This window comes from Sinocyclocheilus anshuiensis, unplaced genomic scaffold, assembly GCF_001515605.1.
Source record: "Sinocyclocheilus anshuiensis isolate Anshui unplaced genomic scaffold, SAMN03320099.WGS_v1.1 scaffold538, whole genome shotgun sequence".
NCBI lineage: Eukaryota > Metazoa > Chordata > Actinopteri > Cypriniformes > Cyprinidae > Sinocyclocheilus > Sinocyclocheilus anshuiensis.
The window spans coordinates 1486420-1509565 of NW_015544166.1; the positions used below are offsets into that span (position 1 = coordinate 1486420).

At 37.6% G+C, this 23146-nt stretch overlaps 1 protein-coding gene across 1 annotated transcript in view; it reads right to left on the reverse strand.

Moving 5' to 3' along the window:
* Nucleotides 1-23146, reverse strand: part of LOC107695859 (staphylococcal nuclease domain-containing protein 1-like) — a 200156-nt gene that overhangs the window by 174522 nt on the left and 2488 nt on the right. Inside the window, exons 4-8 of the mRNA XM_016495938.1 lie at nucleotides 19579-19674; nucleotides 19011-19169; nucleotides 17567-17673; nucleotides 17109-17199; nucleotides 8406-8510 (exon numbers count right to left, since the gene is read on the reverse strand). Of these exons, the coding sequence (XP_016351424.1) occupies nucleotides 8406-8510; nucleotides 17109-17199; nucleotides 17567-17673; nucleotides 19011-19169; nucleotides 19579-19674 (558 nt within the window). The remainder of the gene's footprint in view (nucleotides 1-8405; nucleotides 8511-17108; nucleotides 17200-17566; nucleotides 17674-19010; nucleotides 19170-19578; nucleotides 19675-23146) is intronic.

The following is a 23146-nucleotide window of genomic DNA, read 5'->3' on the forward strand; positions in this document are numbered from 1 at the left end:
CTTTTTCTCATTAGCCAATCTCATTATCTTCAGGTGATAAATGGCCCATGGACTGAAGCAGAGAGAGAGTGAAGAGCTCTCGCCACCATCAGGCCTAAGGGTCCTGAGACCTCAAAGGAGCTCCTCAATCAGAAAACAACCAATCACACCCTCAGCAAAGACTGCTTAACAGGAAGCCAGCCACTGCTTGGCACAGATGTCCAAAATGAACCTGTTAAAGGGATATTTCACCTAAAAAAAAATGTTTTTCAATTTACTCAATTCAAACCTGTATGACTTTCAGAAGACAAAACATTATGAAGAACATTTCAACTGTTTGTTGATATAACAAAAGTCCTTTGTATAAAAAAAATGGAATAAAGACATTCTCAAGACATTGGTGTTCTACAGGAAACTGAGGAAGAGTACATTTTCATTTTTATTTTTTTAGAATTAGCCCTTCAACCAAACAAGAGCCTCACTAATTCATTTGTTAATGTTTTGAGAAAAGTTAGCAATAATGTGGGGGAAAAAATAACCAGAAAAAAAGAAAGTAGAGTTAAAACTTCATTTTCTACTCAGTTTGTTTATCTTTTATATTTGCACACCAAATTGTTAATTAAGCGTACCCTTTTAGGTTTCCATTTGATTGCCATTAATGGCAGATAATACTCAGAGAATGTCACTTAAGTAAAAGATTTGTTTTTGCACTTTAAGCAGTTGAAGGATTAAGCAGTGACACCTTATTAAAGAACAGTAGAGCTGCATATTGAATGCCATCTTCTAGATTTAAATCTACGTAAAATCAACTAAAACTGATTTTATGCCTTAATCTTATGTTTATCACAATGCATTCATCAAATATTGCATTTGTCCTTTCATCTTGTGCAGACGAGCTGATGTTTTTCAGTGGTAATTAACAGCATGTTACAGATGCTTAATTTGTATTTAACTCATATGCATTCCTGTAACCAACCTTCCCAAACCTTAAGTAAAACCTTAGAAAAGATGGAGCTGTTCTATTCAGCTATAGTAGATCTGATCAATGCAGGAAAAGCAGAAGTCTAAATTTAAACATGATTCAAACCTTTCTTAATCCTCAAGTATTATGGACCTTGAATGACGCAAAAAAAACTTAGCAATTTGTAAGCAACAATTAATGACTGGTTCACGTCAAGAGCATAACTCAGGTGAAAACCTTTCAGCCTCTCGCGTAAGATCACATAAGTCTCGCACGACAGCCGGGAATAGAGTATTATGACCCTCAGCATCAGTCATGAGAGTTGCAACGAGCAATTTACACTCATACAGCTGCATCACAGATGCCTTAGAAAAATAATCAGCATTTAAGACTGAAATTACAATGCCCTCTTAAAATAAATCAGCAGTGACGAAAAACAGTGACGCATGGAGAAACAAAATGATAAAACAAGAAATGGAGGACACCGGGAGCGGGAAAGAGACACAAAGAAGGGGACGAAGGAACAAACAATTGGTATGATCTTTAGAAGCAGAGGCATCAAAATAAATATGGTTAAAGGTATGTCAACATACACATATATGCAAACATATATGTACTACAGATATAAATTATACATTCCTCTGGCCACCGTTCAAAAGGATTTGGGATTGGTAATATTGTTTACTGCTGAATTTAATTGATCAAAAATTCAGTAAAACAGTAATACTGTGAATTAATATTACAAATTAGAATTGACAGTTAAAATCTTTAATATTTCAATACTATTTTAACATTTTATACTATTTTATATTATATTTTTATATGATACTACACACGTTTTATACTGTTTTATACGTTTTATACTATTTTAACAGTAATATTGTGAAATAACATTACAATTTAGAGATGACAGTTAAAAGTTTTAATAGATGACTATTTTAATATTTCAATATAGACTATTTTAACTTGTGCTGTCAAATGATTAATCGCATCCAAAATAAAAGTTTTTGTTTACATATGTGTGCATACTTTGTATATTTATTATGTATATATAAATACACACACACATGCATGTATATATTTAAGAAAAATGTTACGTTTATATATTAAATATATTTATATATGAAAACTTATATGAATATAAATATATACATGTAAATTCATGAAAATATTTTCTAAATATATGCTGTATGTGCGTGTATTTATATATACACATAATAAATATACACAATACACACACATATATTATGTAAACAAAAACTTTTAGTTTGGATGCGATTAATCGCGATTAATCGTTTGACAGCACTAATTTATACCTGTGATGGCAAAGCTACATTTTTTAGCAGTCATTAGGCCAGTTTTTAGAGCCACATGATCCTTCAGAAATCATTCTAATATGTTGATTTGATGACTGGTAGTATTTTTTATATATATATAAAAATATTTTGTCACCTCATAAAATGTCTTTACTGTCACTTTTGTAGGTATTTTGATTATACAGTATTTTGTTTAAATATATATATTTTTTTTTTACATGTTTTGAGGCGTGTGGCACCTTATGTCTGACCTTGCCTAGGGCACCCATGTGAGTCACGCTTAACCTCTATTGAACACGGAACATTCCATTAAAAGGAATAAAATTCCGGTTTACAACATCCATGGGTCATTACTCTCAAATGATTGGAAGGAAGTTCGCTAGAATTCCAAGAGTCAAGCCATCCTGAGGCAAAGCAGAGTCGTCTGCAAGAAAAAGCCTGACCAACCAAGTGTGAGATGAGCCATGGAACCATACAGTGACCCCAGACAGAGGCCACAGGACACACACACACAAACACATGCCTTCAGCAAACAGGCACAGCAGATACACAAACTATGAAAAGACACAATGTGGCATCAGACGAATTACATGCTGAACACACGCACAGAGCACAAACACACTGAGCAAGGTGACAGCAAATGACACGGAAGAGTCATTCAGTGACCGATACATTATATATTATTTCTGCAGGGAAGACGGGGGGGGGGGGGGCGCACGCACAGAGTTTTTTTTTTTTTTACCATCTTTTGGGGGTTTCTTGCTTTTAGACTAATCGACTAGTCGGATACAAAACTTTAGTTTAAACGTCAGTCAAATTAGTCGTCGCGCACATCCCTAGTCCCAGCATTAAGCGACAAGAGCGAGAGAGAAACACTGGGCAGCAGCTGTCAGAGTTCATCTTCGTGTTGGTCAACACATCTGGCCCTAAATTCCCCCAAAGTCCTCACAGCAAGAGAGAGAGAGAGAGAGAGAGAGAGAGAGAGAGAGAGAAAACAGTACAGACAAGCAAGGTGACAGCAAATGACACGGAAGTGTCATTCAATGACCGATACATTATATATTGCTATTTCTGCAGGGAAGACAAGGGTATGGTGTCTTTGGCTTTAAACCCAGATGTCAACATTTCCCCTGCAGTCCCCTCACACACACATACAGTGGGAGTGAGGATGACTCATTGAGCTGCTGACATAACTCCTCCCCCTCCACTTCCTTGTGAGTGCTCCTAAAACGGCTGACACCACCACGCAGCTGGAAATAGCTCGCCATGGTGCAAAAATAAGCCTCCATCTGGCCAAGGGAGTGAGAGGGGGGAAATGAATGAGGAAAAGAAATTAGGCATGGCACATGAAGTCACGTTTCTCTCAAAGGGATAGCTCACCCAGTCAAAAAAGGTGTGATAACAATGTCGAAACACCACTGGTTCAATATAGTAAACAAATGCCATATTTTTTAAATCTGAATGCAAACAAAGGCAAAAAATTACTTAAATTGTGTCTGTACTTTCTACAGCTCTATAGTATAACTTCAAATTACATGGAAAATAGCACATGGAATATGTTAAGAACAAAACCGGTGAGTGCCATCCCTCCTTTCAATGCTTGCATTTTTCGAGATTATTGACTGATTTCGAAAACTCAACTATCTAACCATTCTGGATACCTAGTATCAGTGCAAATCAGTCATTTATCGGTCATAAGTTCAAATCTAGATCAACCAATCAGAGAGGTTGCTGAATCTCAACTGACTGTTTTGATTGGTTAATATCTTGTATCGTGCTCTGCCACCCACGGTTTTTACCCATGGTAATTATCCCATTTTGTTTAGCAAAAAAAGGTCCCTTAAGCCAAGACTATACGACCCTGCCATGCCGTCAATAATAATAAAGAAATTAAGTAGCCACAGGAAAGAAAAAACAGGGGTCCCAGCTAGGGATGTGCGGGTCTAGTCGACTAGTCGACTAAACGGTACACAGACAAACACACACACAGATCCTCCAGCTGGCCTGAGGTCAGGTTTGTCTCTTTGAGTTGAAGTGTTTGTACGGCGTGGCGTGGGGACAACAGTTTCACGCCCTGCTATGAACTGAAGAGAGAGTGTTTAAAAATCAGGACGAGAACGAGCGTGAGCAACAGATGGCTGGAAAGAAGGTAGAACTGTCACACCGTGACACCAGACATGATGTGATAAAGCAACAAGCAATAGAAGCTCTTTCATGTTAATGCGAGTTTTTGTCCTAAACAAGCGGCAAGCAACAGGACATTTTGTCAGTCGTTTAGTTTCTATTTATGTCGCATTGGCTGGGTGGCCTCATGTATACTGTATATTACACATCAAATATATTCTGATTGACCATTAGGTGCCTGCACACTAGAGGAGGCATTGATGGAGCATTTGATGGATGAGAATGTATAAGAGCCGGGGCAACTTTGAAACCAAACAGCAATACTTTACTTTGTTTTTGTTTATAGTTCACAGAGTGCCAGCATTTCGTCCCTTGTTTAAAAAAAAAAAAAAAAAAAAAAATGGATTCACATTTTTCTGCTTCATAACATTTGGTTAGGACATGACGTAGAGACAAAGGTACACAGAAAATTAGCATAAAAGTGGGTAACATTATGATGGAAAAATCTACAACGCTGAGTACAAAGTTCGAACTACACTCTTAAAAATAAAGGTGCTTCACGATGCCATAGAAGAACCTTTTTGTCTAAATGGTTCCATAAAGAACCTTTAACATCTGAAGAACCTTTCTGTTTCCCAAAAGGTTCTTTGTGGCGAAATAAGGTTCTTCAGATTACAAAAACGCAAGAAAGAGATGGTTCTTTAAAGAACCTTTGACTGAATGGTTCTTTGTGGAACCAAAAATGGTTCTTCTATGGCATCGCTTGAAGAACCTTTTGAAGCACCTTTATTTTTAAGAGTGTACAGGTGTGGTCACATTTATTGCCTATGCAATTTCGCTAATGTGACCTCAAGGGTGCGTTTAATGTTACATCACCACTTAACTGCATACTGTCATATTGTGAACCTTTAAACTCTTAATTTTGTCTCTGTATGTGTGCATGAATCAGAGTACTCACAATGTGCATGTGCACAAACAGAAAGCCATTACAGAAAACCATTTTGATAAAACGCAATCAAAAGAGTGACTGAAAAAATGTTTGCAGCTGTTCCGAAACCATTGTACAGCTGTTGTTGAATAAATGCAGTTTAAATTAATTGCGATACTAATTTAAAAGTTGCTGTGTGCTGAACTACTGCAGAAACGCTAGCCAGAATTGATTAGCTTGATGAAAAGATTAACAGGTCTTGTTAGTTATGTAGCATCGTGTCAAGGTTAATGTAGCATTAGATTAAGAAAAATATAGGCCTCCCCTTTTCGATTGCGAAGGAACAGCTCTTGAATGACTATTGACACATTTGCAAAGGGTCATTGCGTTTAATGGAGTGAATAAAACACAACATGAGCATTACAGACTTCAACTTTTCTTCATTTCAACTCTTAGGATTCCTCAAACTACCTTCACTGTTTTCTAGAATTTAAAAAGAATCATAACCTGATCTCCATCAGGTCCCTTAGAACCAAGGAGATGGAACAGACACTATTAATAATGTTTAATTGTTTGGTACTCAGCTGACTTTTATCCAGACCATAGAAGCACAGAGTCAGAGGTCAGATTTGCCATGACAGCATCATTATTGATGAAACCTCACATTAAAGGGCAGACTGACCTCAATGGCTGTAATGCATTAATATAGGCACAACTTTGCACACTCCTCTCTCTCTTTCACCCTCGTCAAAGAGCGCAGCCGAGCAGGGGAAACATACTGCAAGAACATTTGGTGCAGAGATGCACTACAGAAGATACAGTCAGTAAACTGAACAGGAGTGCAGGTTTCAAAAGAGGAAGTACCTCCAGCACATCAATACCACATAAAAGGCAGAAGGCAACATTCGAATCCTTTCTACTAAGATGCCTTTATCTGGTTGGTTTTTAAAGGCAGCATAAATGTATCCTCGGCAGCCTATAGTAAAACAGCATCTGAGGCAGCACTTAAAAAAAAGAGTGAATTTATGCCCATTAAAAAGGGAAAAAATATATAATATTTCATTTATACAGAGAAAAATAACATTATATTCACTATGTACTTAAATATCTCTAAAGCTCACATTAATCAGTTTTAGATCTTTAGATATGATGTTATTGCATTGTGAAAGCTGGTCTGAAACTAGTTTTATTAAGAATCTGTAGTTAAGTCACCGATTGACTGTGGAGCGAGGCAGCTGCCATAGGTGTTAGACACATGCATGCAACCAAACACTGCCGGATGGTCACCATGGTATTATGATAATTACATCACACTGCTTGATACACAAGCTCCCCGCCATCTGATCTACCTTCTGCAGCACAAAAAGACTGTAATAAAATGGGATTTACAGGTTTCTGAAGAAAATATAAGAGGTGCTTTGCCTATGCCGAACTCACCACAATGCAAGAGTGTTGTGGGTGGTTGCAAAGTCATTATTAAGTTGTTGGTTAGAGGTAGCCTTAATGAGATTCATCCAGAAATGAAAATGCTGTCAATTTACTCACCCTCATGTCATTCCAAACCCGAAAAATTAATTATATAATTAAAAGGATTATATTTTGAAGAATGTTGGAAACTGAACAGTTTTTGGCTGTATTGGCAAAACAGACATTTCTCAGAATATCTTTTACAAGTCATAAAGGTTTGTAACAATAGGAAGGTGAGTAAGTGGCAATTTTCATTTATGGGTGAACTACACCTTTAAGTAAAACAGTAATAGTAATAAAACTTGCCTGGAATGCTGAAAATTGAACAAAGAAACGGCACTAACATCATCTCATTAAAATGCTTGCCAAAAAAAAGATTCTAAGAACACAAAAGATCAGTTTCCTGTCTCTTTGTCAAAATCCAGCTTTCGGGTTTATCTTTCAAGAAAAATCAACTAGTCAAAATACTAAAAAAACAAAACAAAAAGAAACCCATTTTTTAAAAGCTCTTCGGTTTGTCTCATGCCTCCAAAGCACGTCTGAGATCTAAATACATCCGTAATCTTTATTGTTTTGTAATCATCTCTGATCTGATTAAAGCCATCTTTAAGCTGCCAGGATACAAACATTCTGTGAACCGAATGCTCGCCGCAGCCCGGTATCCATAGATACAGACCCACAGCTCCTCATTCTAGCTCTGTTTACATGTGCATGACAAATTGCGACTCTCTGAAAAGCCTCCTTTAAAAATAATCACAAACTTCATTAAAGATTTGGAACATATTGCTGTATCTATCAAAAGTACAAGAACACAAAACTATTTTCCAGCAAAAATGTGCATGCAACTGCAGTGTTCTGTTATTTAAAGCCCTCCTTAATAAACTAAATGTCTAATTTGCTAAATCAACACTGAAGCTAATTTTTTTCCAACATGCTGAATCATCGTGTCTTATTACAGGAGGTCAGGGGTCAGGAAGAGGGTGGCTAATTGCAGCGAGATATTCACACTCCAATTTTAACTGCTTTTAGTTTAACATACAGCTTTTAGATACACACACACTTAGCTAGACAAAGTACCCATTAAACATCATCTCTCATTAACAGCCTTAATGGGCGTGAATAAGAACGGACAAGCACATTTCTGAGTGTTTGTAAACTGCAAAAACGTGTGTGTGCATACGCAGCCCAGCAAAATGATGCTTCCATATTAATTTGTTAACATCTAGCAAATCAAAAGTGAGCATTTGAAAATTGCATTGGAATGAGTGGACGCGTATGACATTAATAGATGAGGATGAGAGATTCGGCGAGAGCGTGTGCTCATTATGGGAGTAGATCTATAGGGCTTTTGGCTGCAGTGCAGCACTGGTGTGACAGAGAGAGTGGAGGGGAGGGGGGCCAGTGGGCTTCTGTCTCTAGCTCCCCCTGGTGTCCACTAAACACACCGCTCTGAGATCCGAGCGTGAAAGATGCATGAAGGCAGGAGATCGGCGCTTTTAAGAGATGGAGGGGAGAGAAAACCTTCACATCAGCACTTTGCAAACAGTGTAACAGACAGCCGGCACCCTGTGGATTCAGTAATGGCCTTAGTGACAGGGATATCCAAGGACAGACATGCATTAACTCGTACCTCGCCTTCAAGTCTCGGGGGCCTGATGCTGGACAGGTGGATGGTCTTATACTCCCCAGAGTTCAGCTTCACCACGATGGCATCTGCATTCATGACTTGCATCACCTGTACAGAAGAGGGCAAAAAGAAAATTCAGTAATACAGAAAAAGAGAAAGACAGAAAGGTCAACTAGTTAGCAATGAATTCTGGAATAACGTACTTGCAGCAGGTTTGACATTAGTGGTCGACCGATATATCAGCAAGGCCATATTTTGAGATATATCAGCTCAAAATACTCCACAGATCATTTATTATACCATTTTGAAAAAGCCTATTTTGAGTGGAAGCAGAAACACACTGTATTCATGCATGTCTCTTTAAATGCAAATGAGCTGCTGCTCCCCACCCCCTTTTCCAGAATAGGGCTGTGCCTTAACAGATTTTACCTCAGATACTCGGCTTAAAAACATCTGTTTGGTTTTGATTATCATGTCTATCGTGCTGAAATCATGCGTTTTAAACCATATTAATTTAAACTTCTTATATCGTTTTCTGAGCGCACACATTCGAAGCACGCACACAGAAAGTGGATGTCACACAGCATGTGAGTACTAAACTAAGTTCTCTTTCATATCTTATTGCACTTAAACTGTCAAATACACACAAGTTTGTTAAAAACAAACACGAGTTACAAAAAGAGTTGGTTACGTCTGTGAAGGTAAACAGCTGGGAAAGAAATCACATGTTTATATTAGATCTGTGAGGGAACAGCGTAATATATAGTAAATAAATCAATAAATCCACTGCTCTCTTGTCTCCTCTAAGGCTGGGACTCTAAATAGTGTTTTGTGCTCGTCAGTGCAGCCAAATAAAGAACAGTTAGCATGCTTTGCTCGAACTTTCACCATAGCGTTAAAACTGGTAATGTTGTCGCTTGCAAAAACACAATGGTAACACCATGGGTGGAATCTTGCAGATTAAGGGGCGGTAACATTATAATACGTTCCCCTTTCTATGTCATGTGGGGAGCGATATCTGAGCGGCTCATTTTTTCACAAGCTTGCAGAGAAAGGCTTACCAAAAAATGTTTACTGGGTTGTTCTTTTTCATGTTTTCTGGGTTGGTAGATGCACCGGGGGCCCGATTATAGCACTTAAACATGGAAAAAGTCAGATTTTCATGATATGTCACCTTTAAGGACAAAAAAGAAGATTGTTCCACAAGAAAATAACGCCATGCACGTTTGGAACCACAAGAGGTTATCAGTTACATGATTTTCATTTTTTCGTTATTCGGTATCACCTCACATCGTCTGTGTCTTGGCCAAAACACTGCATTTGAACAGACTGCAAAGTTTACAGCCAGTGGACAACAACATACATTCTGAACCTGCATGAGAGGAAATAACTCTCCATGCCAGCAGGTGGCAGTAGTCTATTGTGACGAGTGGGGGTGGGGCCGAGAGCCGTGGGAACGGAGCGAGGCCGGTGGAGTGATTGATAATGCGACACCTGCACCACTCACCGGTCTCGAGTCTCACGGAGGAGCTCCGGAAGGATAAAAGGGAGGAGTGACGACAGGGGTCGAGGAGGGGTGGCTGCCGTCCATGAGGGAGCGGAGGGGTCGGCCCCGTTCGCCAGGAGGCCGGAGCCTGCTGCCATCCGCCATGATTGGGGAGGAGCAGGGAACGGGGGACTCGCTGCCGGCTGTCCTCAATAGGAGGAGCCATCGCCGTCCGCCAGGAGGCGGAGGAGCAGTGGGACGTCCACCAACGATGTCCAGTACCATCGTATGGCACCGCGAGTGAGAGCCTCTCAGCCGGTTGAGGACCAAGCGGCAGTGGGTCCGGGAACCGGACCGATCATTTTTTTTTTCTCTTTTCCTCTCTCCCCTCTCTCGTATCTGTCTCTCCTCATCCTTCCGTCTCCTTTTCTCTCGCCTCGTCTGTCTGTCCTTACCCCCAGGTATGCCGCGGCCGCCGTGATCGGCTCCCCCAGAGGGGTTGGGGGAGTAGAGCGCAGTCTCGTGAGTTGTCAGTCCTGCGAGGGGGGATGGGGGTATGTGACGAGAGGGGCAGGCCCAAGAGCCGTGGGAACGGAGCGAGGCCGGTGGAGTAAATGCTAATGTGCTAATGGAGCTCCGGAAGGATATATTTGATTAAAGTTTGGTTTAAATGTTCGCCGGTTCCCGCCTCCTCCTTCCCGTGACTACGAACTACGTTACATCTATATTCTAATTCATCGGTACAAAACACCGCAAAAACTGGGTTGACAGACACTTAACGATGGCCCGACAATTAGCTTGTGTCAGCCTTAACAGTAACCGTTTGAAAGTCAATACTGAAAAAAGACTTTAGGATGGTTGCATTTTAAATTCAGCCCACATATATAGGAATCAAAGCACTGTGTTTGTAACACTTACCAAATTGTAAGAATTCTTCACTCTCAAACTGCCTGCAGTGATCAATGTTCCCATTTTAACTCATTTTTATAAAGACTATGACGATTTCAGCCTGTTTTTTCATTGAATATTTGTCAGTCACCCCAATATTCATGAGTGATGTCGAAAGAGTGCGCGAGTAGGTGTTAGAAAGAGAACGAGAGGTGGCGACCAAGTCACCGCTCTACCAGGAGGACGAGAGAGACTCAACTTGTTGCCAGAGAAACGTTACTGTACCCCGCCACGAGCCTTCTGCGGTACAAAAGCAAACAGCTGCAAACAAAACACTTCTCCCACACTCTGTTCTCAAAAGAACAACCCTCCACTCTCTGATTCTCTCATCCTACCACCATTACCTCACCATTTCACTCATATAAGACAATGAAAGCGAGCCGACGGGGAACACAAAGGAACTGAGAGAAAGAGAGGGTGGGAACAGTCCATCATTTTGTTTAGACGAAAAGGAACAGGAAGAGGATTAAATTGAGCACTTAGAGGTGTGCCAAAGCATTTGTTTAGAAACAGATCTACTAAAAAAAGACATTAAATAAATAGCCTACATGGACATGGCCCCTTCAATAAAGTAGACTTCAATAGAGTCCATTTGTTTTACATTTTGTAAAAGGGGGGGGGGGGGGACACTTTTTATTTTTTAAAAGGGGGGGGGGGGGACAACTGCTTGTCCGTACAAAAGTTGCCTCCATGATTTTGGGGTGTTGTGAGTGGTTGCAAAGGCTTTGCAATTCAGCCTTGAGCATCTCTATGTAGTTACTAGTTACAAGCCATATTGATAAAAATTACAATTTTGGCCAAATGCACAACTAACTAGCTAACTAACTAAATAAAGAAATGTTTTCAGGATTATAGAATCATAATATATATTTATTCTTGATGATAGCTTGCATCTATGGGATCTATCTATGGGATTTTTCATTGTCTGATCACTTAGAAAAGTACAGAAAGAAAAGACAAGCAATGTGAAGAGACTCCTGAGGTTAAGACTCCTGGCATGTGCCACCTCTGACATGCAGGTTTTGTGACAGAAACATGTTACATTAGATCTGAGAGGACTCGCCAGACCATGCGTTACATGTGCGGGCCGCATCCGTTGCATACAGGGACCATCCGCACAAGAAGACAAATGTCACAAAAGCTCTGACGTTTAGAACCATGTCTGAGTACATCATATCCATGTCATCTTATATGATCATCAACTCCAAGTTATTTAATAGAGGAGCCAGTGATGTGGAAGATGGCTGGCGTTTGTGCGGGTCTGGGTAATGGATCTGATATAATCAGACCTGAACAGGCAGAGGAAAGCCTCAAAAATACATGCATTATCAGATCTGAGCAAATGAAGACAAAATTACAGTCTTCAGAGGGACATGAGCAGGAAAGAAGGATGATATGAGCAGAATTACATCATAGACTGACAAATCGTCTGGCTTTGAACTAAATCTTCAGAGTGGAAATTAAACAGATCACTTGCAAAAACATTCGGCTGAATGTTCGGCAGTGATACAGCAGAGAACGTCATGGTTTATGTAGGTGTGGGCACTTGTGCTCCTAAATGCACTCAGTCCCAAATCAACAAGGTCACCTGAGCAAATCGGTGGTTTTATTTTTCTGTGTGGTATTAGCGGAGCAGAACTGGGACCAGTAAGGAGAACATTTTCTTGTTTCATTAGCAGTCACAAATGCAAGGCACTTCACCGCAAGCTGCCAACAGGGATCTACAGCCCAGATCCATGACTCACTCTCGTACTGCAGCCCATTGAACATGACAGGTAGCCACTGCCACCTACAGACCGTGACTAGAACTACATCAAAAGGACACTAAGAAATCAGAAAACATTCAAATATTTGGTACCATTTTTTAAAATGCACATCTTGATATCTTCAGTGCCTTTCTGTTCTGTGGCTTTTCCTAAAACATTAAAAAATTGGTACTACCATGGAAATAAATAGTATGAAACTTCTGATACATAGTACCGAATGATTTCCATATTTACACTACCATTCAAACATTTGGGGCCAGTAAGATTATGTCTTTGAAAGAAATGTCTCATGCTCATCAAGCCAGAAAGAAAAAAGTAATATTGTGAAATGTTACTACATTTAAAATGACAGTTTTCTTTAAAATATTTTAAATGCAATTTTTTCCTTTGATAGCAAAGCTGAATTTTCAGCAGCCATTTCTTCACATGATTTTGTGTCATATGATTCTTCAGAAATCATTCTAATATTCTAAACAGTTATGCTGCTCAGTATAATTCTTGGAAACAGTGATACATTCTTATCAGGATTCTTTGATATATAGAAAGTTCAAAAGAACAGAATTTGTTTGAACTACAAATCTTCTGCAACATTATACATGTCTTTTCTCATACTTTTGATCAATTTATTGCATCCTTGCTAAATAAAAGTATTACTTAAAAAAAAAAAACATCATCCTGAGGAAAAAAAACTTTTGAACGGTAGTTTATATACCATGCTATGTACATTGGAACTCTAAATCTTTATGTAAAATTGTAATTTTTGTAAATAGATCTACTTACAGATCAAGTTTATAGTTTCCAAATCATCTTTAAATTAAATAAACTTGAATAATCTTTAAATTAATTAAAATTGATTCACTTTGCACACACAAAGCAGCCAGTTGAAATATAATTTAAAATGTTATTATTATTATTATTATTATTACTACCATTATTATTATTATTATTAATGGCAAACTCTTTCTGAATACATTTGAATGACAGGAAATGCAAACCAATTAAAACAGCTAGATGTGTCCTGTATGCCAGGACACAGAAACAGCTTACAAACACTTGCCATTCTGCCTTTGTCAGTAGCTTTTTCTGTTGAGTCTCTCTCTCACACACACACTCACTTAAACACACACACGCGCACAATTTCAAAGTATATCTTCTTTCTCTCCCGGCTCAGAGATCTGAGGCAAGCTAAAGCTCATATAAATGTTTTATTCTTCACTTCTGGTATTTTCTGACTCAGGCAAAAACACACTTTTGTGTCTGTGGATTTTGAAACTAATTCTGTAAGCAGATTGCAGTGCAACACCTTTACATAACCAAAGGCCAAGCATGAATATTTCAAAGGTCTTGAAGTTCAGTGAAACAACCTCACTTTAAGGAGAATGAAGAAACTTTCTGCAAAAGCACAGTTGCTGACTTAGGAGAGAGCACACACTGTCAACATATCAATTAAGACCAGGCGGCAGCAGTTTAAACAAAGTTAACAAACCTGACTGATGTGGTAATATCAGCACAGCCACTGCAAGAAGTAACCCAACATCTTCTTAAATCTTAAAGTCAACGTGAAATAGTATTCATAGACCATAATGTAATGTATTTCTAACTGAAACACATAAAAAAATGTATCCATGGTTAGCAATATTTTAGAAAAGATTTTTCTGTTATCTAAAATAATGCTTGCATAGCTTACCATTATTTGTTGCCACCTGCATGAAATAGTTGTCACTTGAAAAGCAAAGTCATTTCAGAAGCAGAGTAAATTCTTCAATTTTGCAGAGTAAAAGTTGTTGTTTTTTTCTATTACATAACATGTAAATATTTGTGTGCACATTAATCAGAAACACTACCATTCAAATGCTTGGTATCAGCAAGAATTTAAGTCTTTTCAGTAAGAAGTTTTCTTTTTAAATTAACACTTTTATTCAGCTAGGATGCATTAAATCGATCAAAAAGCAACAGTAAAGGTATTAATTAAAAAAAAAATCTGAAACAATTCAAATAAATGCTGTTCTTTTGACATTTCTATTCATCAAAGAATCATGAAATAGTCACAGTTTCCACAAATATTAAGCAGCATAACTATTTGCAGTACTGATAAATGTAACAAATGTTTACTGACCTCTAAATCAGTATATTAGAATGATTTCTAAAGGACTAGAGTAATAGCTGATAAAAACTCATCTTTGTCGTCATATGTTTATTTTATTTTATTAAATATAAAGTACCTATTTAAAGTGTAATAATATTATGCAATAGGGCTGTGCAATATATTTAAATTATCGAAATATCGCAAATGTACATATCGCAATATGCACATCGCTACAGCTTGCAATATTTGGGGCCATGAACAAAAGACAAAGAGAAAATCACTCACTGCTCTTACCTAAATAACTTTTGTAGCTTAAATAAGAATCAGTGCATATTGAATTCAAAGAGTAAATACTAAGCAGTGTTTTATTTTTGCTTTTTATTATTCAGTTCCTAAACTCATGTTAAAATGATTACACTAATGTTAAAATGACATTTTTATGTAATGCTCGAGTAAAACACATAACGTTCACTTTCAGAAGTTGTTGTAGGGGTGCTTTCTTATTAGAATCAGATTGAGCTTTATTCACCACTTAAGTGTGCGCAAACACAAGGAATTTGTTGTGGTTTTACAGGAACTCTTGGTACATACATACATACATACAAATAACCATATATATATGACACAAGATAGTTATAGAAGTTCACAGAACTGACTCAGCAACAGCTGAGTAAAACTGTTTCATCTGAGCATGTGGCACTTTAAGCATTATCGTATCGCATATCGAATATCGCATTATTTAAGGAGTTATCGCATATCGCATTTTTCTTCAATAACGCACAGCCCTACTGTTTTTACTTTATATTTGATCTAAGTCTTTGATCAAAATATATATCTTACAGACCTCAAACTTGAATGATAGCGCATTAAGAAAGAAAAGCAGGTCAATTTCGTTTTCATGTTCAATCTTGCGTCTCTTTCAGACTCAACTGTTTTTTAACATATGAGGAAAGCAAATAACCATTGAAGGTATCGTTGTCTTATTCTTTCCTCATGAATTCTTGGCCAGGGACGCAAAAGCAGATATTCAGCGGTAATTTAGCAGGGGGGAATGCTGAAGGCTGCAGCTGAACAGAACCGCTGAGGTGGCCCAAGGCTGACTTTACAGAGTATGCAAAATGAAATGAAACACCTGAGACCTGAAAGACCTGCCTCGCTGACAGACACAATACAGTCCGAAAGACGAGTACGTCAACCACAATCAGCACTTTAAGAGACTGCGGTGCTCAAATATTCTTCAGAAGCCTCTGTTATAAAGGAGTTTGAAGAGTAGACAGAGTGGAAACGGTCATTTGTTATCATGTTGGGACTCAGCTGGTGAAATGTCACGCTTTGCTGGTCTGGAAGCGTCGACCTAAACTCTGGAGACTTCTCCCTATGTTATTTTTAGACGTTCTAAGTGAAAAAAGCCTAATGTCTAGAGATCAAGGGTTTGGCTAGAGGGCTCGAGGGCTGAGTTTAGATCAACAGGTTTCAGTGACCTTCAGTGAGAAACATCAGAAGCACTTTTGAAGAGTTCAGAACTGCAACACCATCTATATAAGAAATTAGTGGTGTGACGATTCAGATTTCTGACGTCTCGTTTTGTGGGTCAATAGCAAGAACACGTAAAGAATAAATAACACGTAGGTTAAAACGTACCAAGATCTTACATTATTCTTCCTTGTATTCATGTTGCTTTCATTTGGTTTTGAAACACATAAATCCTTTCAATTTCATGACTCAAAAATGTCATGTGGTGGAGCCATTAAGAAAAATTTAATTTTTCTTTTCTTTTCTTAAAACTCGAATATATGTGAATGTACATAATTTAATTATTTCAACAAAAAAAAGCTTACAAAATAATAAAAGTTAAAAAAGTTTTTTTATTTTTATTAAATTAAATAAGTGTTCTTATAATAACTGAATTAAATATGTATTCACTCATTAATACCATAATCAAATTGGACAGGAACCAGAACTAACTCTGCTTTTACAAAAAAAAAAAAAAAAAAAGTCAAATTATCTAACATTTTAGGATGACAGAGTCATGAGGGTCCACAGGGATCCTTCTCTAGGATATAATTTCCTGCTTTATGAGAATTTTTGTTTCTGCTTGCTCCACATTACTTTGATGTGTTTTATTTTTAATTATTTATATTTTAATGTTGTAATTAAACAGAAGTAGTAACAGATAATTTCTTCCGTATTATGACGTACATTCCAGTGTAACAGATCATCAAAAATAAAAAAGTAGGGCTTTTAATGAGGCTTTTTTTTATTTGCTTTGCCATTCATTATTTCGATTTAATTTATTTTAAAATGAATGAATAAATCTGGACAAATAAGCTGGATAAGTCAGCATCATGTCACTGACCCTTGTATCATGATTCTGTGTTTTTTCACTATTAAGGCTGCAAGGATTGAAACCGAAAACTCACCTTTGCTACAAACTGTCTGTCCTTCTGGTCCAAATTGGCTGTGGGAGCAACATAGTCCTTCCAGATTCTCACTTTACGCTCTTTCGCTGATCTGCAGGGTTTTGGAGAGAGAGAGATATAAGGCATTTCACCAAAATTAAGCACTGCATAAAGGACAGTCGCATATGCACTTAATTGGATTAAAGACACAACCTTGTGTGCTCCTATCATATTTCATTGTGATTGTGTCTAATGCTTCAGTAAGCCAGCAGGTGGGCATCAGGGCAGGTGTTCTTGAACGGCTGTGTGATAAGTTGCCACATTTGCTAAACTATTCTGCTGAAACATGAAGTAAGAGCAACCCGAGAGTCTAAACCATTTAACAAGCTGCTCAGTCTGATCCAACAGCTGAAATGTCAGGCATATTTGAAATGTATAGTGAACTAGGGCTGACAACTGGCCAACTGACAAGCACTGACCGTTCTGCTGCTCTGAGTTTCTCAGCACCCTGGGTGTACACAGCCATAGACCAGTCCACACAACGTGCAAAGCCTTCCTTCAACAGCAACTCTGTGATGTTCCCGTTCTGTAATGACCACACACACAAACGCATAAGGATATCATGTTAGCAAAGAAAATTATCAGAAACTGAGAAAGATGACGGGGAAACATACAGACTGACAGTGAGAAGCTTTGCTGGCATTATCAACAGAAAGAGACCACTAAGGTTATTGTGTATTATATTGTTCATGAGCAAAACATCCTCACACATTGTGTGACATGGATTATCTGATTAACAAGAACTATGACATGAGAAGGCTTTATACCTGCGGTTTCACAGTGAATTAATTAAATGTATCAATGATTCTTGGCACTGAAGGGCCTGTACAATAAACATGTGCATAATATATTAAAGTCTGGACCTGTAGATCCTCCCACATTGCCACAGCTTGTATTACTGATTACAGCCTTGGTCGGTGTTTACTGCATTATACACAGTAGGCATATCAAAAGTACCAGTATTTCAGTCAAGTTTATTTGAATGCTTTATATTGTTGTTAAATATCTCAGCAGTTTACGTCATTTACATCTTTTATCTATTTTTATTTTGTTCTACAGCTGGTAGCATTTCTTTGTTCTTAAATGCTCTAACTGACTGTTTACTTGTCTTGAATAATTGCTCAAGGGAACAATGTTCACTTAAAAAAAATTGTATTACTTCTGATGTGGTATCAAAACCGGTATGCTTCCTGTCCCTCAAGTACTTAGTTTTGACAGTCAAAGTCATTGTGGTGTGTGTGTGGAACGTTAAAAACCATGTATGCTGGCTGAAAACTAAACATTAATAGAGACACTTTATTTATATCATGTAACAAACAAAACAAACAAACAAAAAACAGACAAACTGTAGGTTATCATATACTCAATGCAACCAAAACAAAGCAAAAAAACAAAAAGCAAAACCAAACGAAAACCAACGCAAAAAACAGTAACAAAAAAACACATATCAAACAATATCAAACAAATAAATTATCCCAGTATTGTTTGTCACTTTGAAAACAAAAAGCAACAAACAAACTGTAGGCTATCAGGTACTCAATGCAACCAAAACAAAACAAAAACAAAGCAAAAATCAAGAAGCAAAACAAAACAAAAAAACACACACAAAATCAAACAAATAAATTCTCCCAGTATTGTTTGTCACTTTTAAAAACACACACAACCAAACAAATAAATTCTCCCAGTATTGCTTGCAAGGTTTTCCAAACCGAGAACATTCATCTCACTTTAAGATTTTGGATCAAGGCTGAATTGATCTAGCTTAAATATGAAATAGGAGGAACACTGAAATGGTTTACACTCCTGTTCAACTGCAGTTATTAGAGAGATCAATCAGAAAACACGTCTGATGTGGCTTCTTACCGGGTGCAAGATGGTCCCCAGAATGACCTGGTTGGGACAAGACTCCAAAATGATCTGCACATCTCGCTGAAGAAGCCTTGACTCTGTGAAGAACTTTGCCTCTGCTGCAAAGGGCTCGGGGGTCTCGCTGCCATCTGCCTCCCGTTTAAACGTAGGGCACTGGAGACACAGATTTTTCATAAACATTACAGAACATATACAATGTCTGAAATCTACAGGGAAATACTAAGAAACAAACCCCAGAAAACAAATCACAGTCATTCTTTACAAAGAATGTAAACCCTTTCCTGAAAAGCCACTGAGCGAAAACTCTAGTTCAACCACACTTAATTTAGCACAGTTATGAAGTTCATTTTTTCATGATTAGCAAGATTAAGCAGTAAGATGGTCTACTGAATTCACGGAACAGGTCTGGTCTAAGAAAACCTAGAGGGAATCTCTCAAGGCTACCCATCAAGAACTAATAAGAAACTGAGGAATCCTGAGAAATATTGATCTCGAGGGTTCTGCTGAAAGAAATTGGGTTTCTTTTATTCATAGCGTTATATAGAGAAGGACTGAAACCCACCTTGATTCCAGACAGCATGACTGTCACCAGATAGTAGTCGGGCAGAAGCAGTGCCCGTAGCATGCTGCCATCACGCACATGTTCAATAATGGCTATGTGGGTGTATAAGACAAAGATAGAAAGAGAGAGTTAACAAAGGACAAAACTTGAAAGTGTAATCTGGTTTTCGGCTTCTGTTTCACACAATTAAAATAACCGTACTAATTCAAAAGGGGTTAGTAACACATTAACGCTTTGAAAAAAAAATCTCTTTTTGCATTTATTTGATCAAAAATACAGTAAGAAAATTGGGAAATATTATTACAATTTAAAATAACATTTCTATTTTAATAAATTTTCAAATGCAACTTATTTCTGTGATAGCAAAGCTGAATTTTCAGCAGTCATTACTCCAGTCTTTAGTGTCACATGATGCTTCCAAAAATCATTCTAGTACCCTAATTTTGTTATTTTTAAAATATCTGAACAATTTTGTGGAAACTGTGATCTTTTTTTTTTACCAGAATTCTTTGATAAAGTTCAAAAGAACTGCATTTATGTAAAATAGAAATATTTTGTAACATTATAAATTATTGATCAGTTTAATGCATAAAAATCTCACTGACCCCAAACTTTTGAATGGTAGCGTACAAAATTAAACATCACCACACTGGTGATAGAATGATAAATCACAGCACGATGAACTCTCTCTTCAACTATTGTAATAGTTAAATCTAAGAAATTTCAGCATGTTAATTTGATTCTAACTTTGTTTTGTCAATTCAAATTGTCAGCCCAGAGCCCACTTCACAGAAAGTTCACGTGGTGTCACAGCATGTGGGTAGCTGCCAGTATGTAAACAGGCCTCTCCAGTTCGGCATGGTGCTCACTTTTGAAGAGAACAACAAATTGGCATGTTTAAAAATCACTTGGCATAACTGCACAGCGAGAGCTGTGAAATAATTCGATAAGAAGGTGAATCACAGCCACGCTGGTAAGGGTCAAGTGGCCAAGTGTGTTTAAATTCAATATTACGAACAACGTCGCAACTTTGACTTCTGATTAGCATCTAATAAGCTTGTTAGCGAAGAGGGGACACGGGGCACATTTCTATAGCATTTAATGACTCAGTTGTTCATTTGCAGTGAGCTGGCTAGCCAATCTCAGTGGGCGGTTGTACAGAAACCACTATAAACAATGGAAAAAGTATACGAGTATCTAGTGTACTTGCTTTGTGCTTGAAAACAAAACTCTGAATGCATTTGAAAAATTAAAAGCCACTAACCCAGCAATTTTTACAAATAACTGATGTGTTATTAATCTGATAATTTCTAACAGTCCACCTAATTCCTTTCAAACTGGATTTTGTTTCCAGGTGGACTGATAAAAAAAAAACTGTACACATCAATTCCCAGAAGTTGCATTACGGTCGGGCAACTTCACGGACCCTTGTGAAAATTTCCAGTTTTATGTGCAATATTCATCAGATGGTCAGTAAACAGACTGCAGGCGGCTCGAGGGAGACTAGGACACCGCCACGTCTAATGGATATAGTTAATGTTAACAAATGAAACCTTATATGCACCACAAAACTGATATTAAGTTGGCTTGTCTAAAGATTTTTTATCCAAATATAGGGATGTTGCAATTAATATGTTTGACAGAAATACAAATACAAAACACATACACTGGCCTGAGTTGGATTTTATTTTTATCATTAAGTTTGATGTGCACATAAGACATTTTAAAAAATATGTTTAGTCTCTTACGCTCAAAAAGCTGCATTTATTTGATGAAAAACACAGTAAAAAGTAATATTGCAACCCTATATGCACAAAATGGTAATAGAATCACCACTGACTAGTAATTTTTTTTGTTTAGACTAGATCAGGTCTGATGAGTTGCTGGGATAATGAATATTAATCACGCTGTCTGCGTTCGCTTATTTGCTGAAATCAAACGTGGATGGTAATAGGTGTTTGCGTATTAGTTTCACCCACTACCGAAGGAACTGGCAGTGGCTTCTGCTTGTGCTTAAAGGCTGAAAAATTCTGAATAAACTCAATCATTTGACAGGAAAATACAACAAAGAATACCATTTACATGTTGCATGTAAATTCTGGCATGCAAGACTCCCTCTCTCTCTCTTTGTGTGTGTGAGAGAAACAGAGTGTTCCCACCCCAGCCACGGTGAGTCAGATGCTACACACTAGAGTGCGTCAAATACGCTGCACATCCATTGATATCAATAAGAACAGTGTGCTGCAATGATAGAGAGTCAAACTCTCACACACTCAATCAGTGTTCAAGCATAGGCAAGTTAACATATCCATGCTGAACTTATTCTTAGCTTTTAACTCAAAACACTGGCAAGTGAAATCTAACAATTTATTAGTCAATAACTAACGATAGACATTTAGTCACCTAGCATGAAAATTGTTGCATTTGCAACTGATTATGCACATTGTAGAGAGCTGTATTGTGAAATTATTTTAATATTATTTAAAACAACTGTTTTCTTTTGTAATATATTTTCAAATGTAATTTACTTCTGTACTCTAAAAAAAAACGACAGTTCTTTAAAGGTTCTTTACATGTAGTAAGAGTTCCAATCAGAACCATATATGTTATGCTCTCTGAGTTAGCTTTGTCCTGTTCGTGTCCCACAGCCCTCTCAAAGCTGATGAAACATTTATATTTTTGGAAAAACATAATTAAACTTGACTTAGAGACTAAATTTCTATTGCTTTCCATGTTTAAGGACTTTGTATTATTTCAGTTTTAATGCACTTTTAAAGTTTGAACACATTAAAAGCATAATTTGCAAATTGTGAACACACTGTATGTATATACTGCGCAAATCATTTTTTTAATAAAAGACACAGTGGCCTCAACTTCCATTTTATATCAATTTCCCGGGTAACTGTGATTTTCATTTATTAATTTTTTTATTTTATTTTTTTTTTTATTTATTTTGGTTTGGTTTTGGTGCTCTTGAACTCAGTGGATGGAATTGCTGCTTTATTTGCATTAAAATAGTTAACATTAGAGCTGTCAAAAAAAAAATCGAATTTCGAATATTCGTCGAATTAAAAAACAAAAAAAAAACATTTAAGGTCTGCGTCAGCCGTCAAGCAGCGTTATCAGTGGCGCACGAGATGCGATGACGATGTATGTGTCATTGATTGCATTTGAATGCTTTTGTTAGCCTATCCAGTTGAACCCACTAGATGCGGCGCTGCTACGTTGTTCATTCATATATTGCGGAAAACGAGAGCATCAGTGTGGAGATGTTGTTGTTTACATCAAAACTGAAACCAAGCCGTTCACACAGAACGCATATTTATCACATGTTCTAGAGGGACATCTATCAGCGTTGCATTCGCATCTTGCAGAGAGCGGCATGTTTAGAAAGCCATGTAAAATTAACGCAAGTTCAACTTTTAAAAAATATGTATAGCCGGCAACCATATCACCCTGTAGCCCAAGACTGGTTGCCCACTGAAGCTAAGCAGGGCTGAGCCTGGTCAGTACCTGGATGGGAGACCTCCTGGGAAAACTAGGTTGCTGCTGGAAGAGGTGTTAGTGA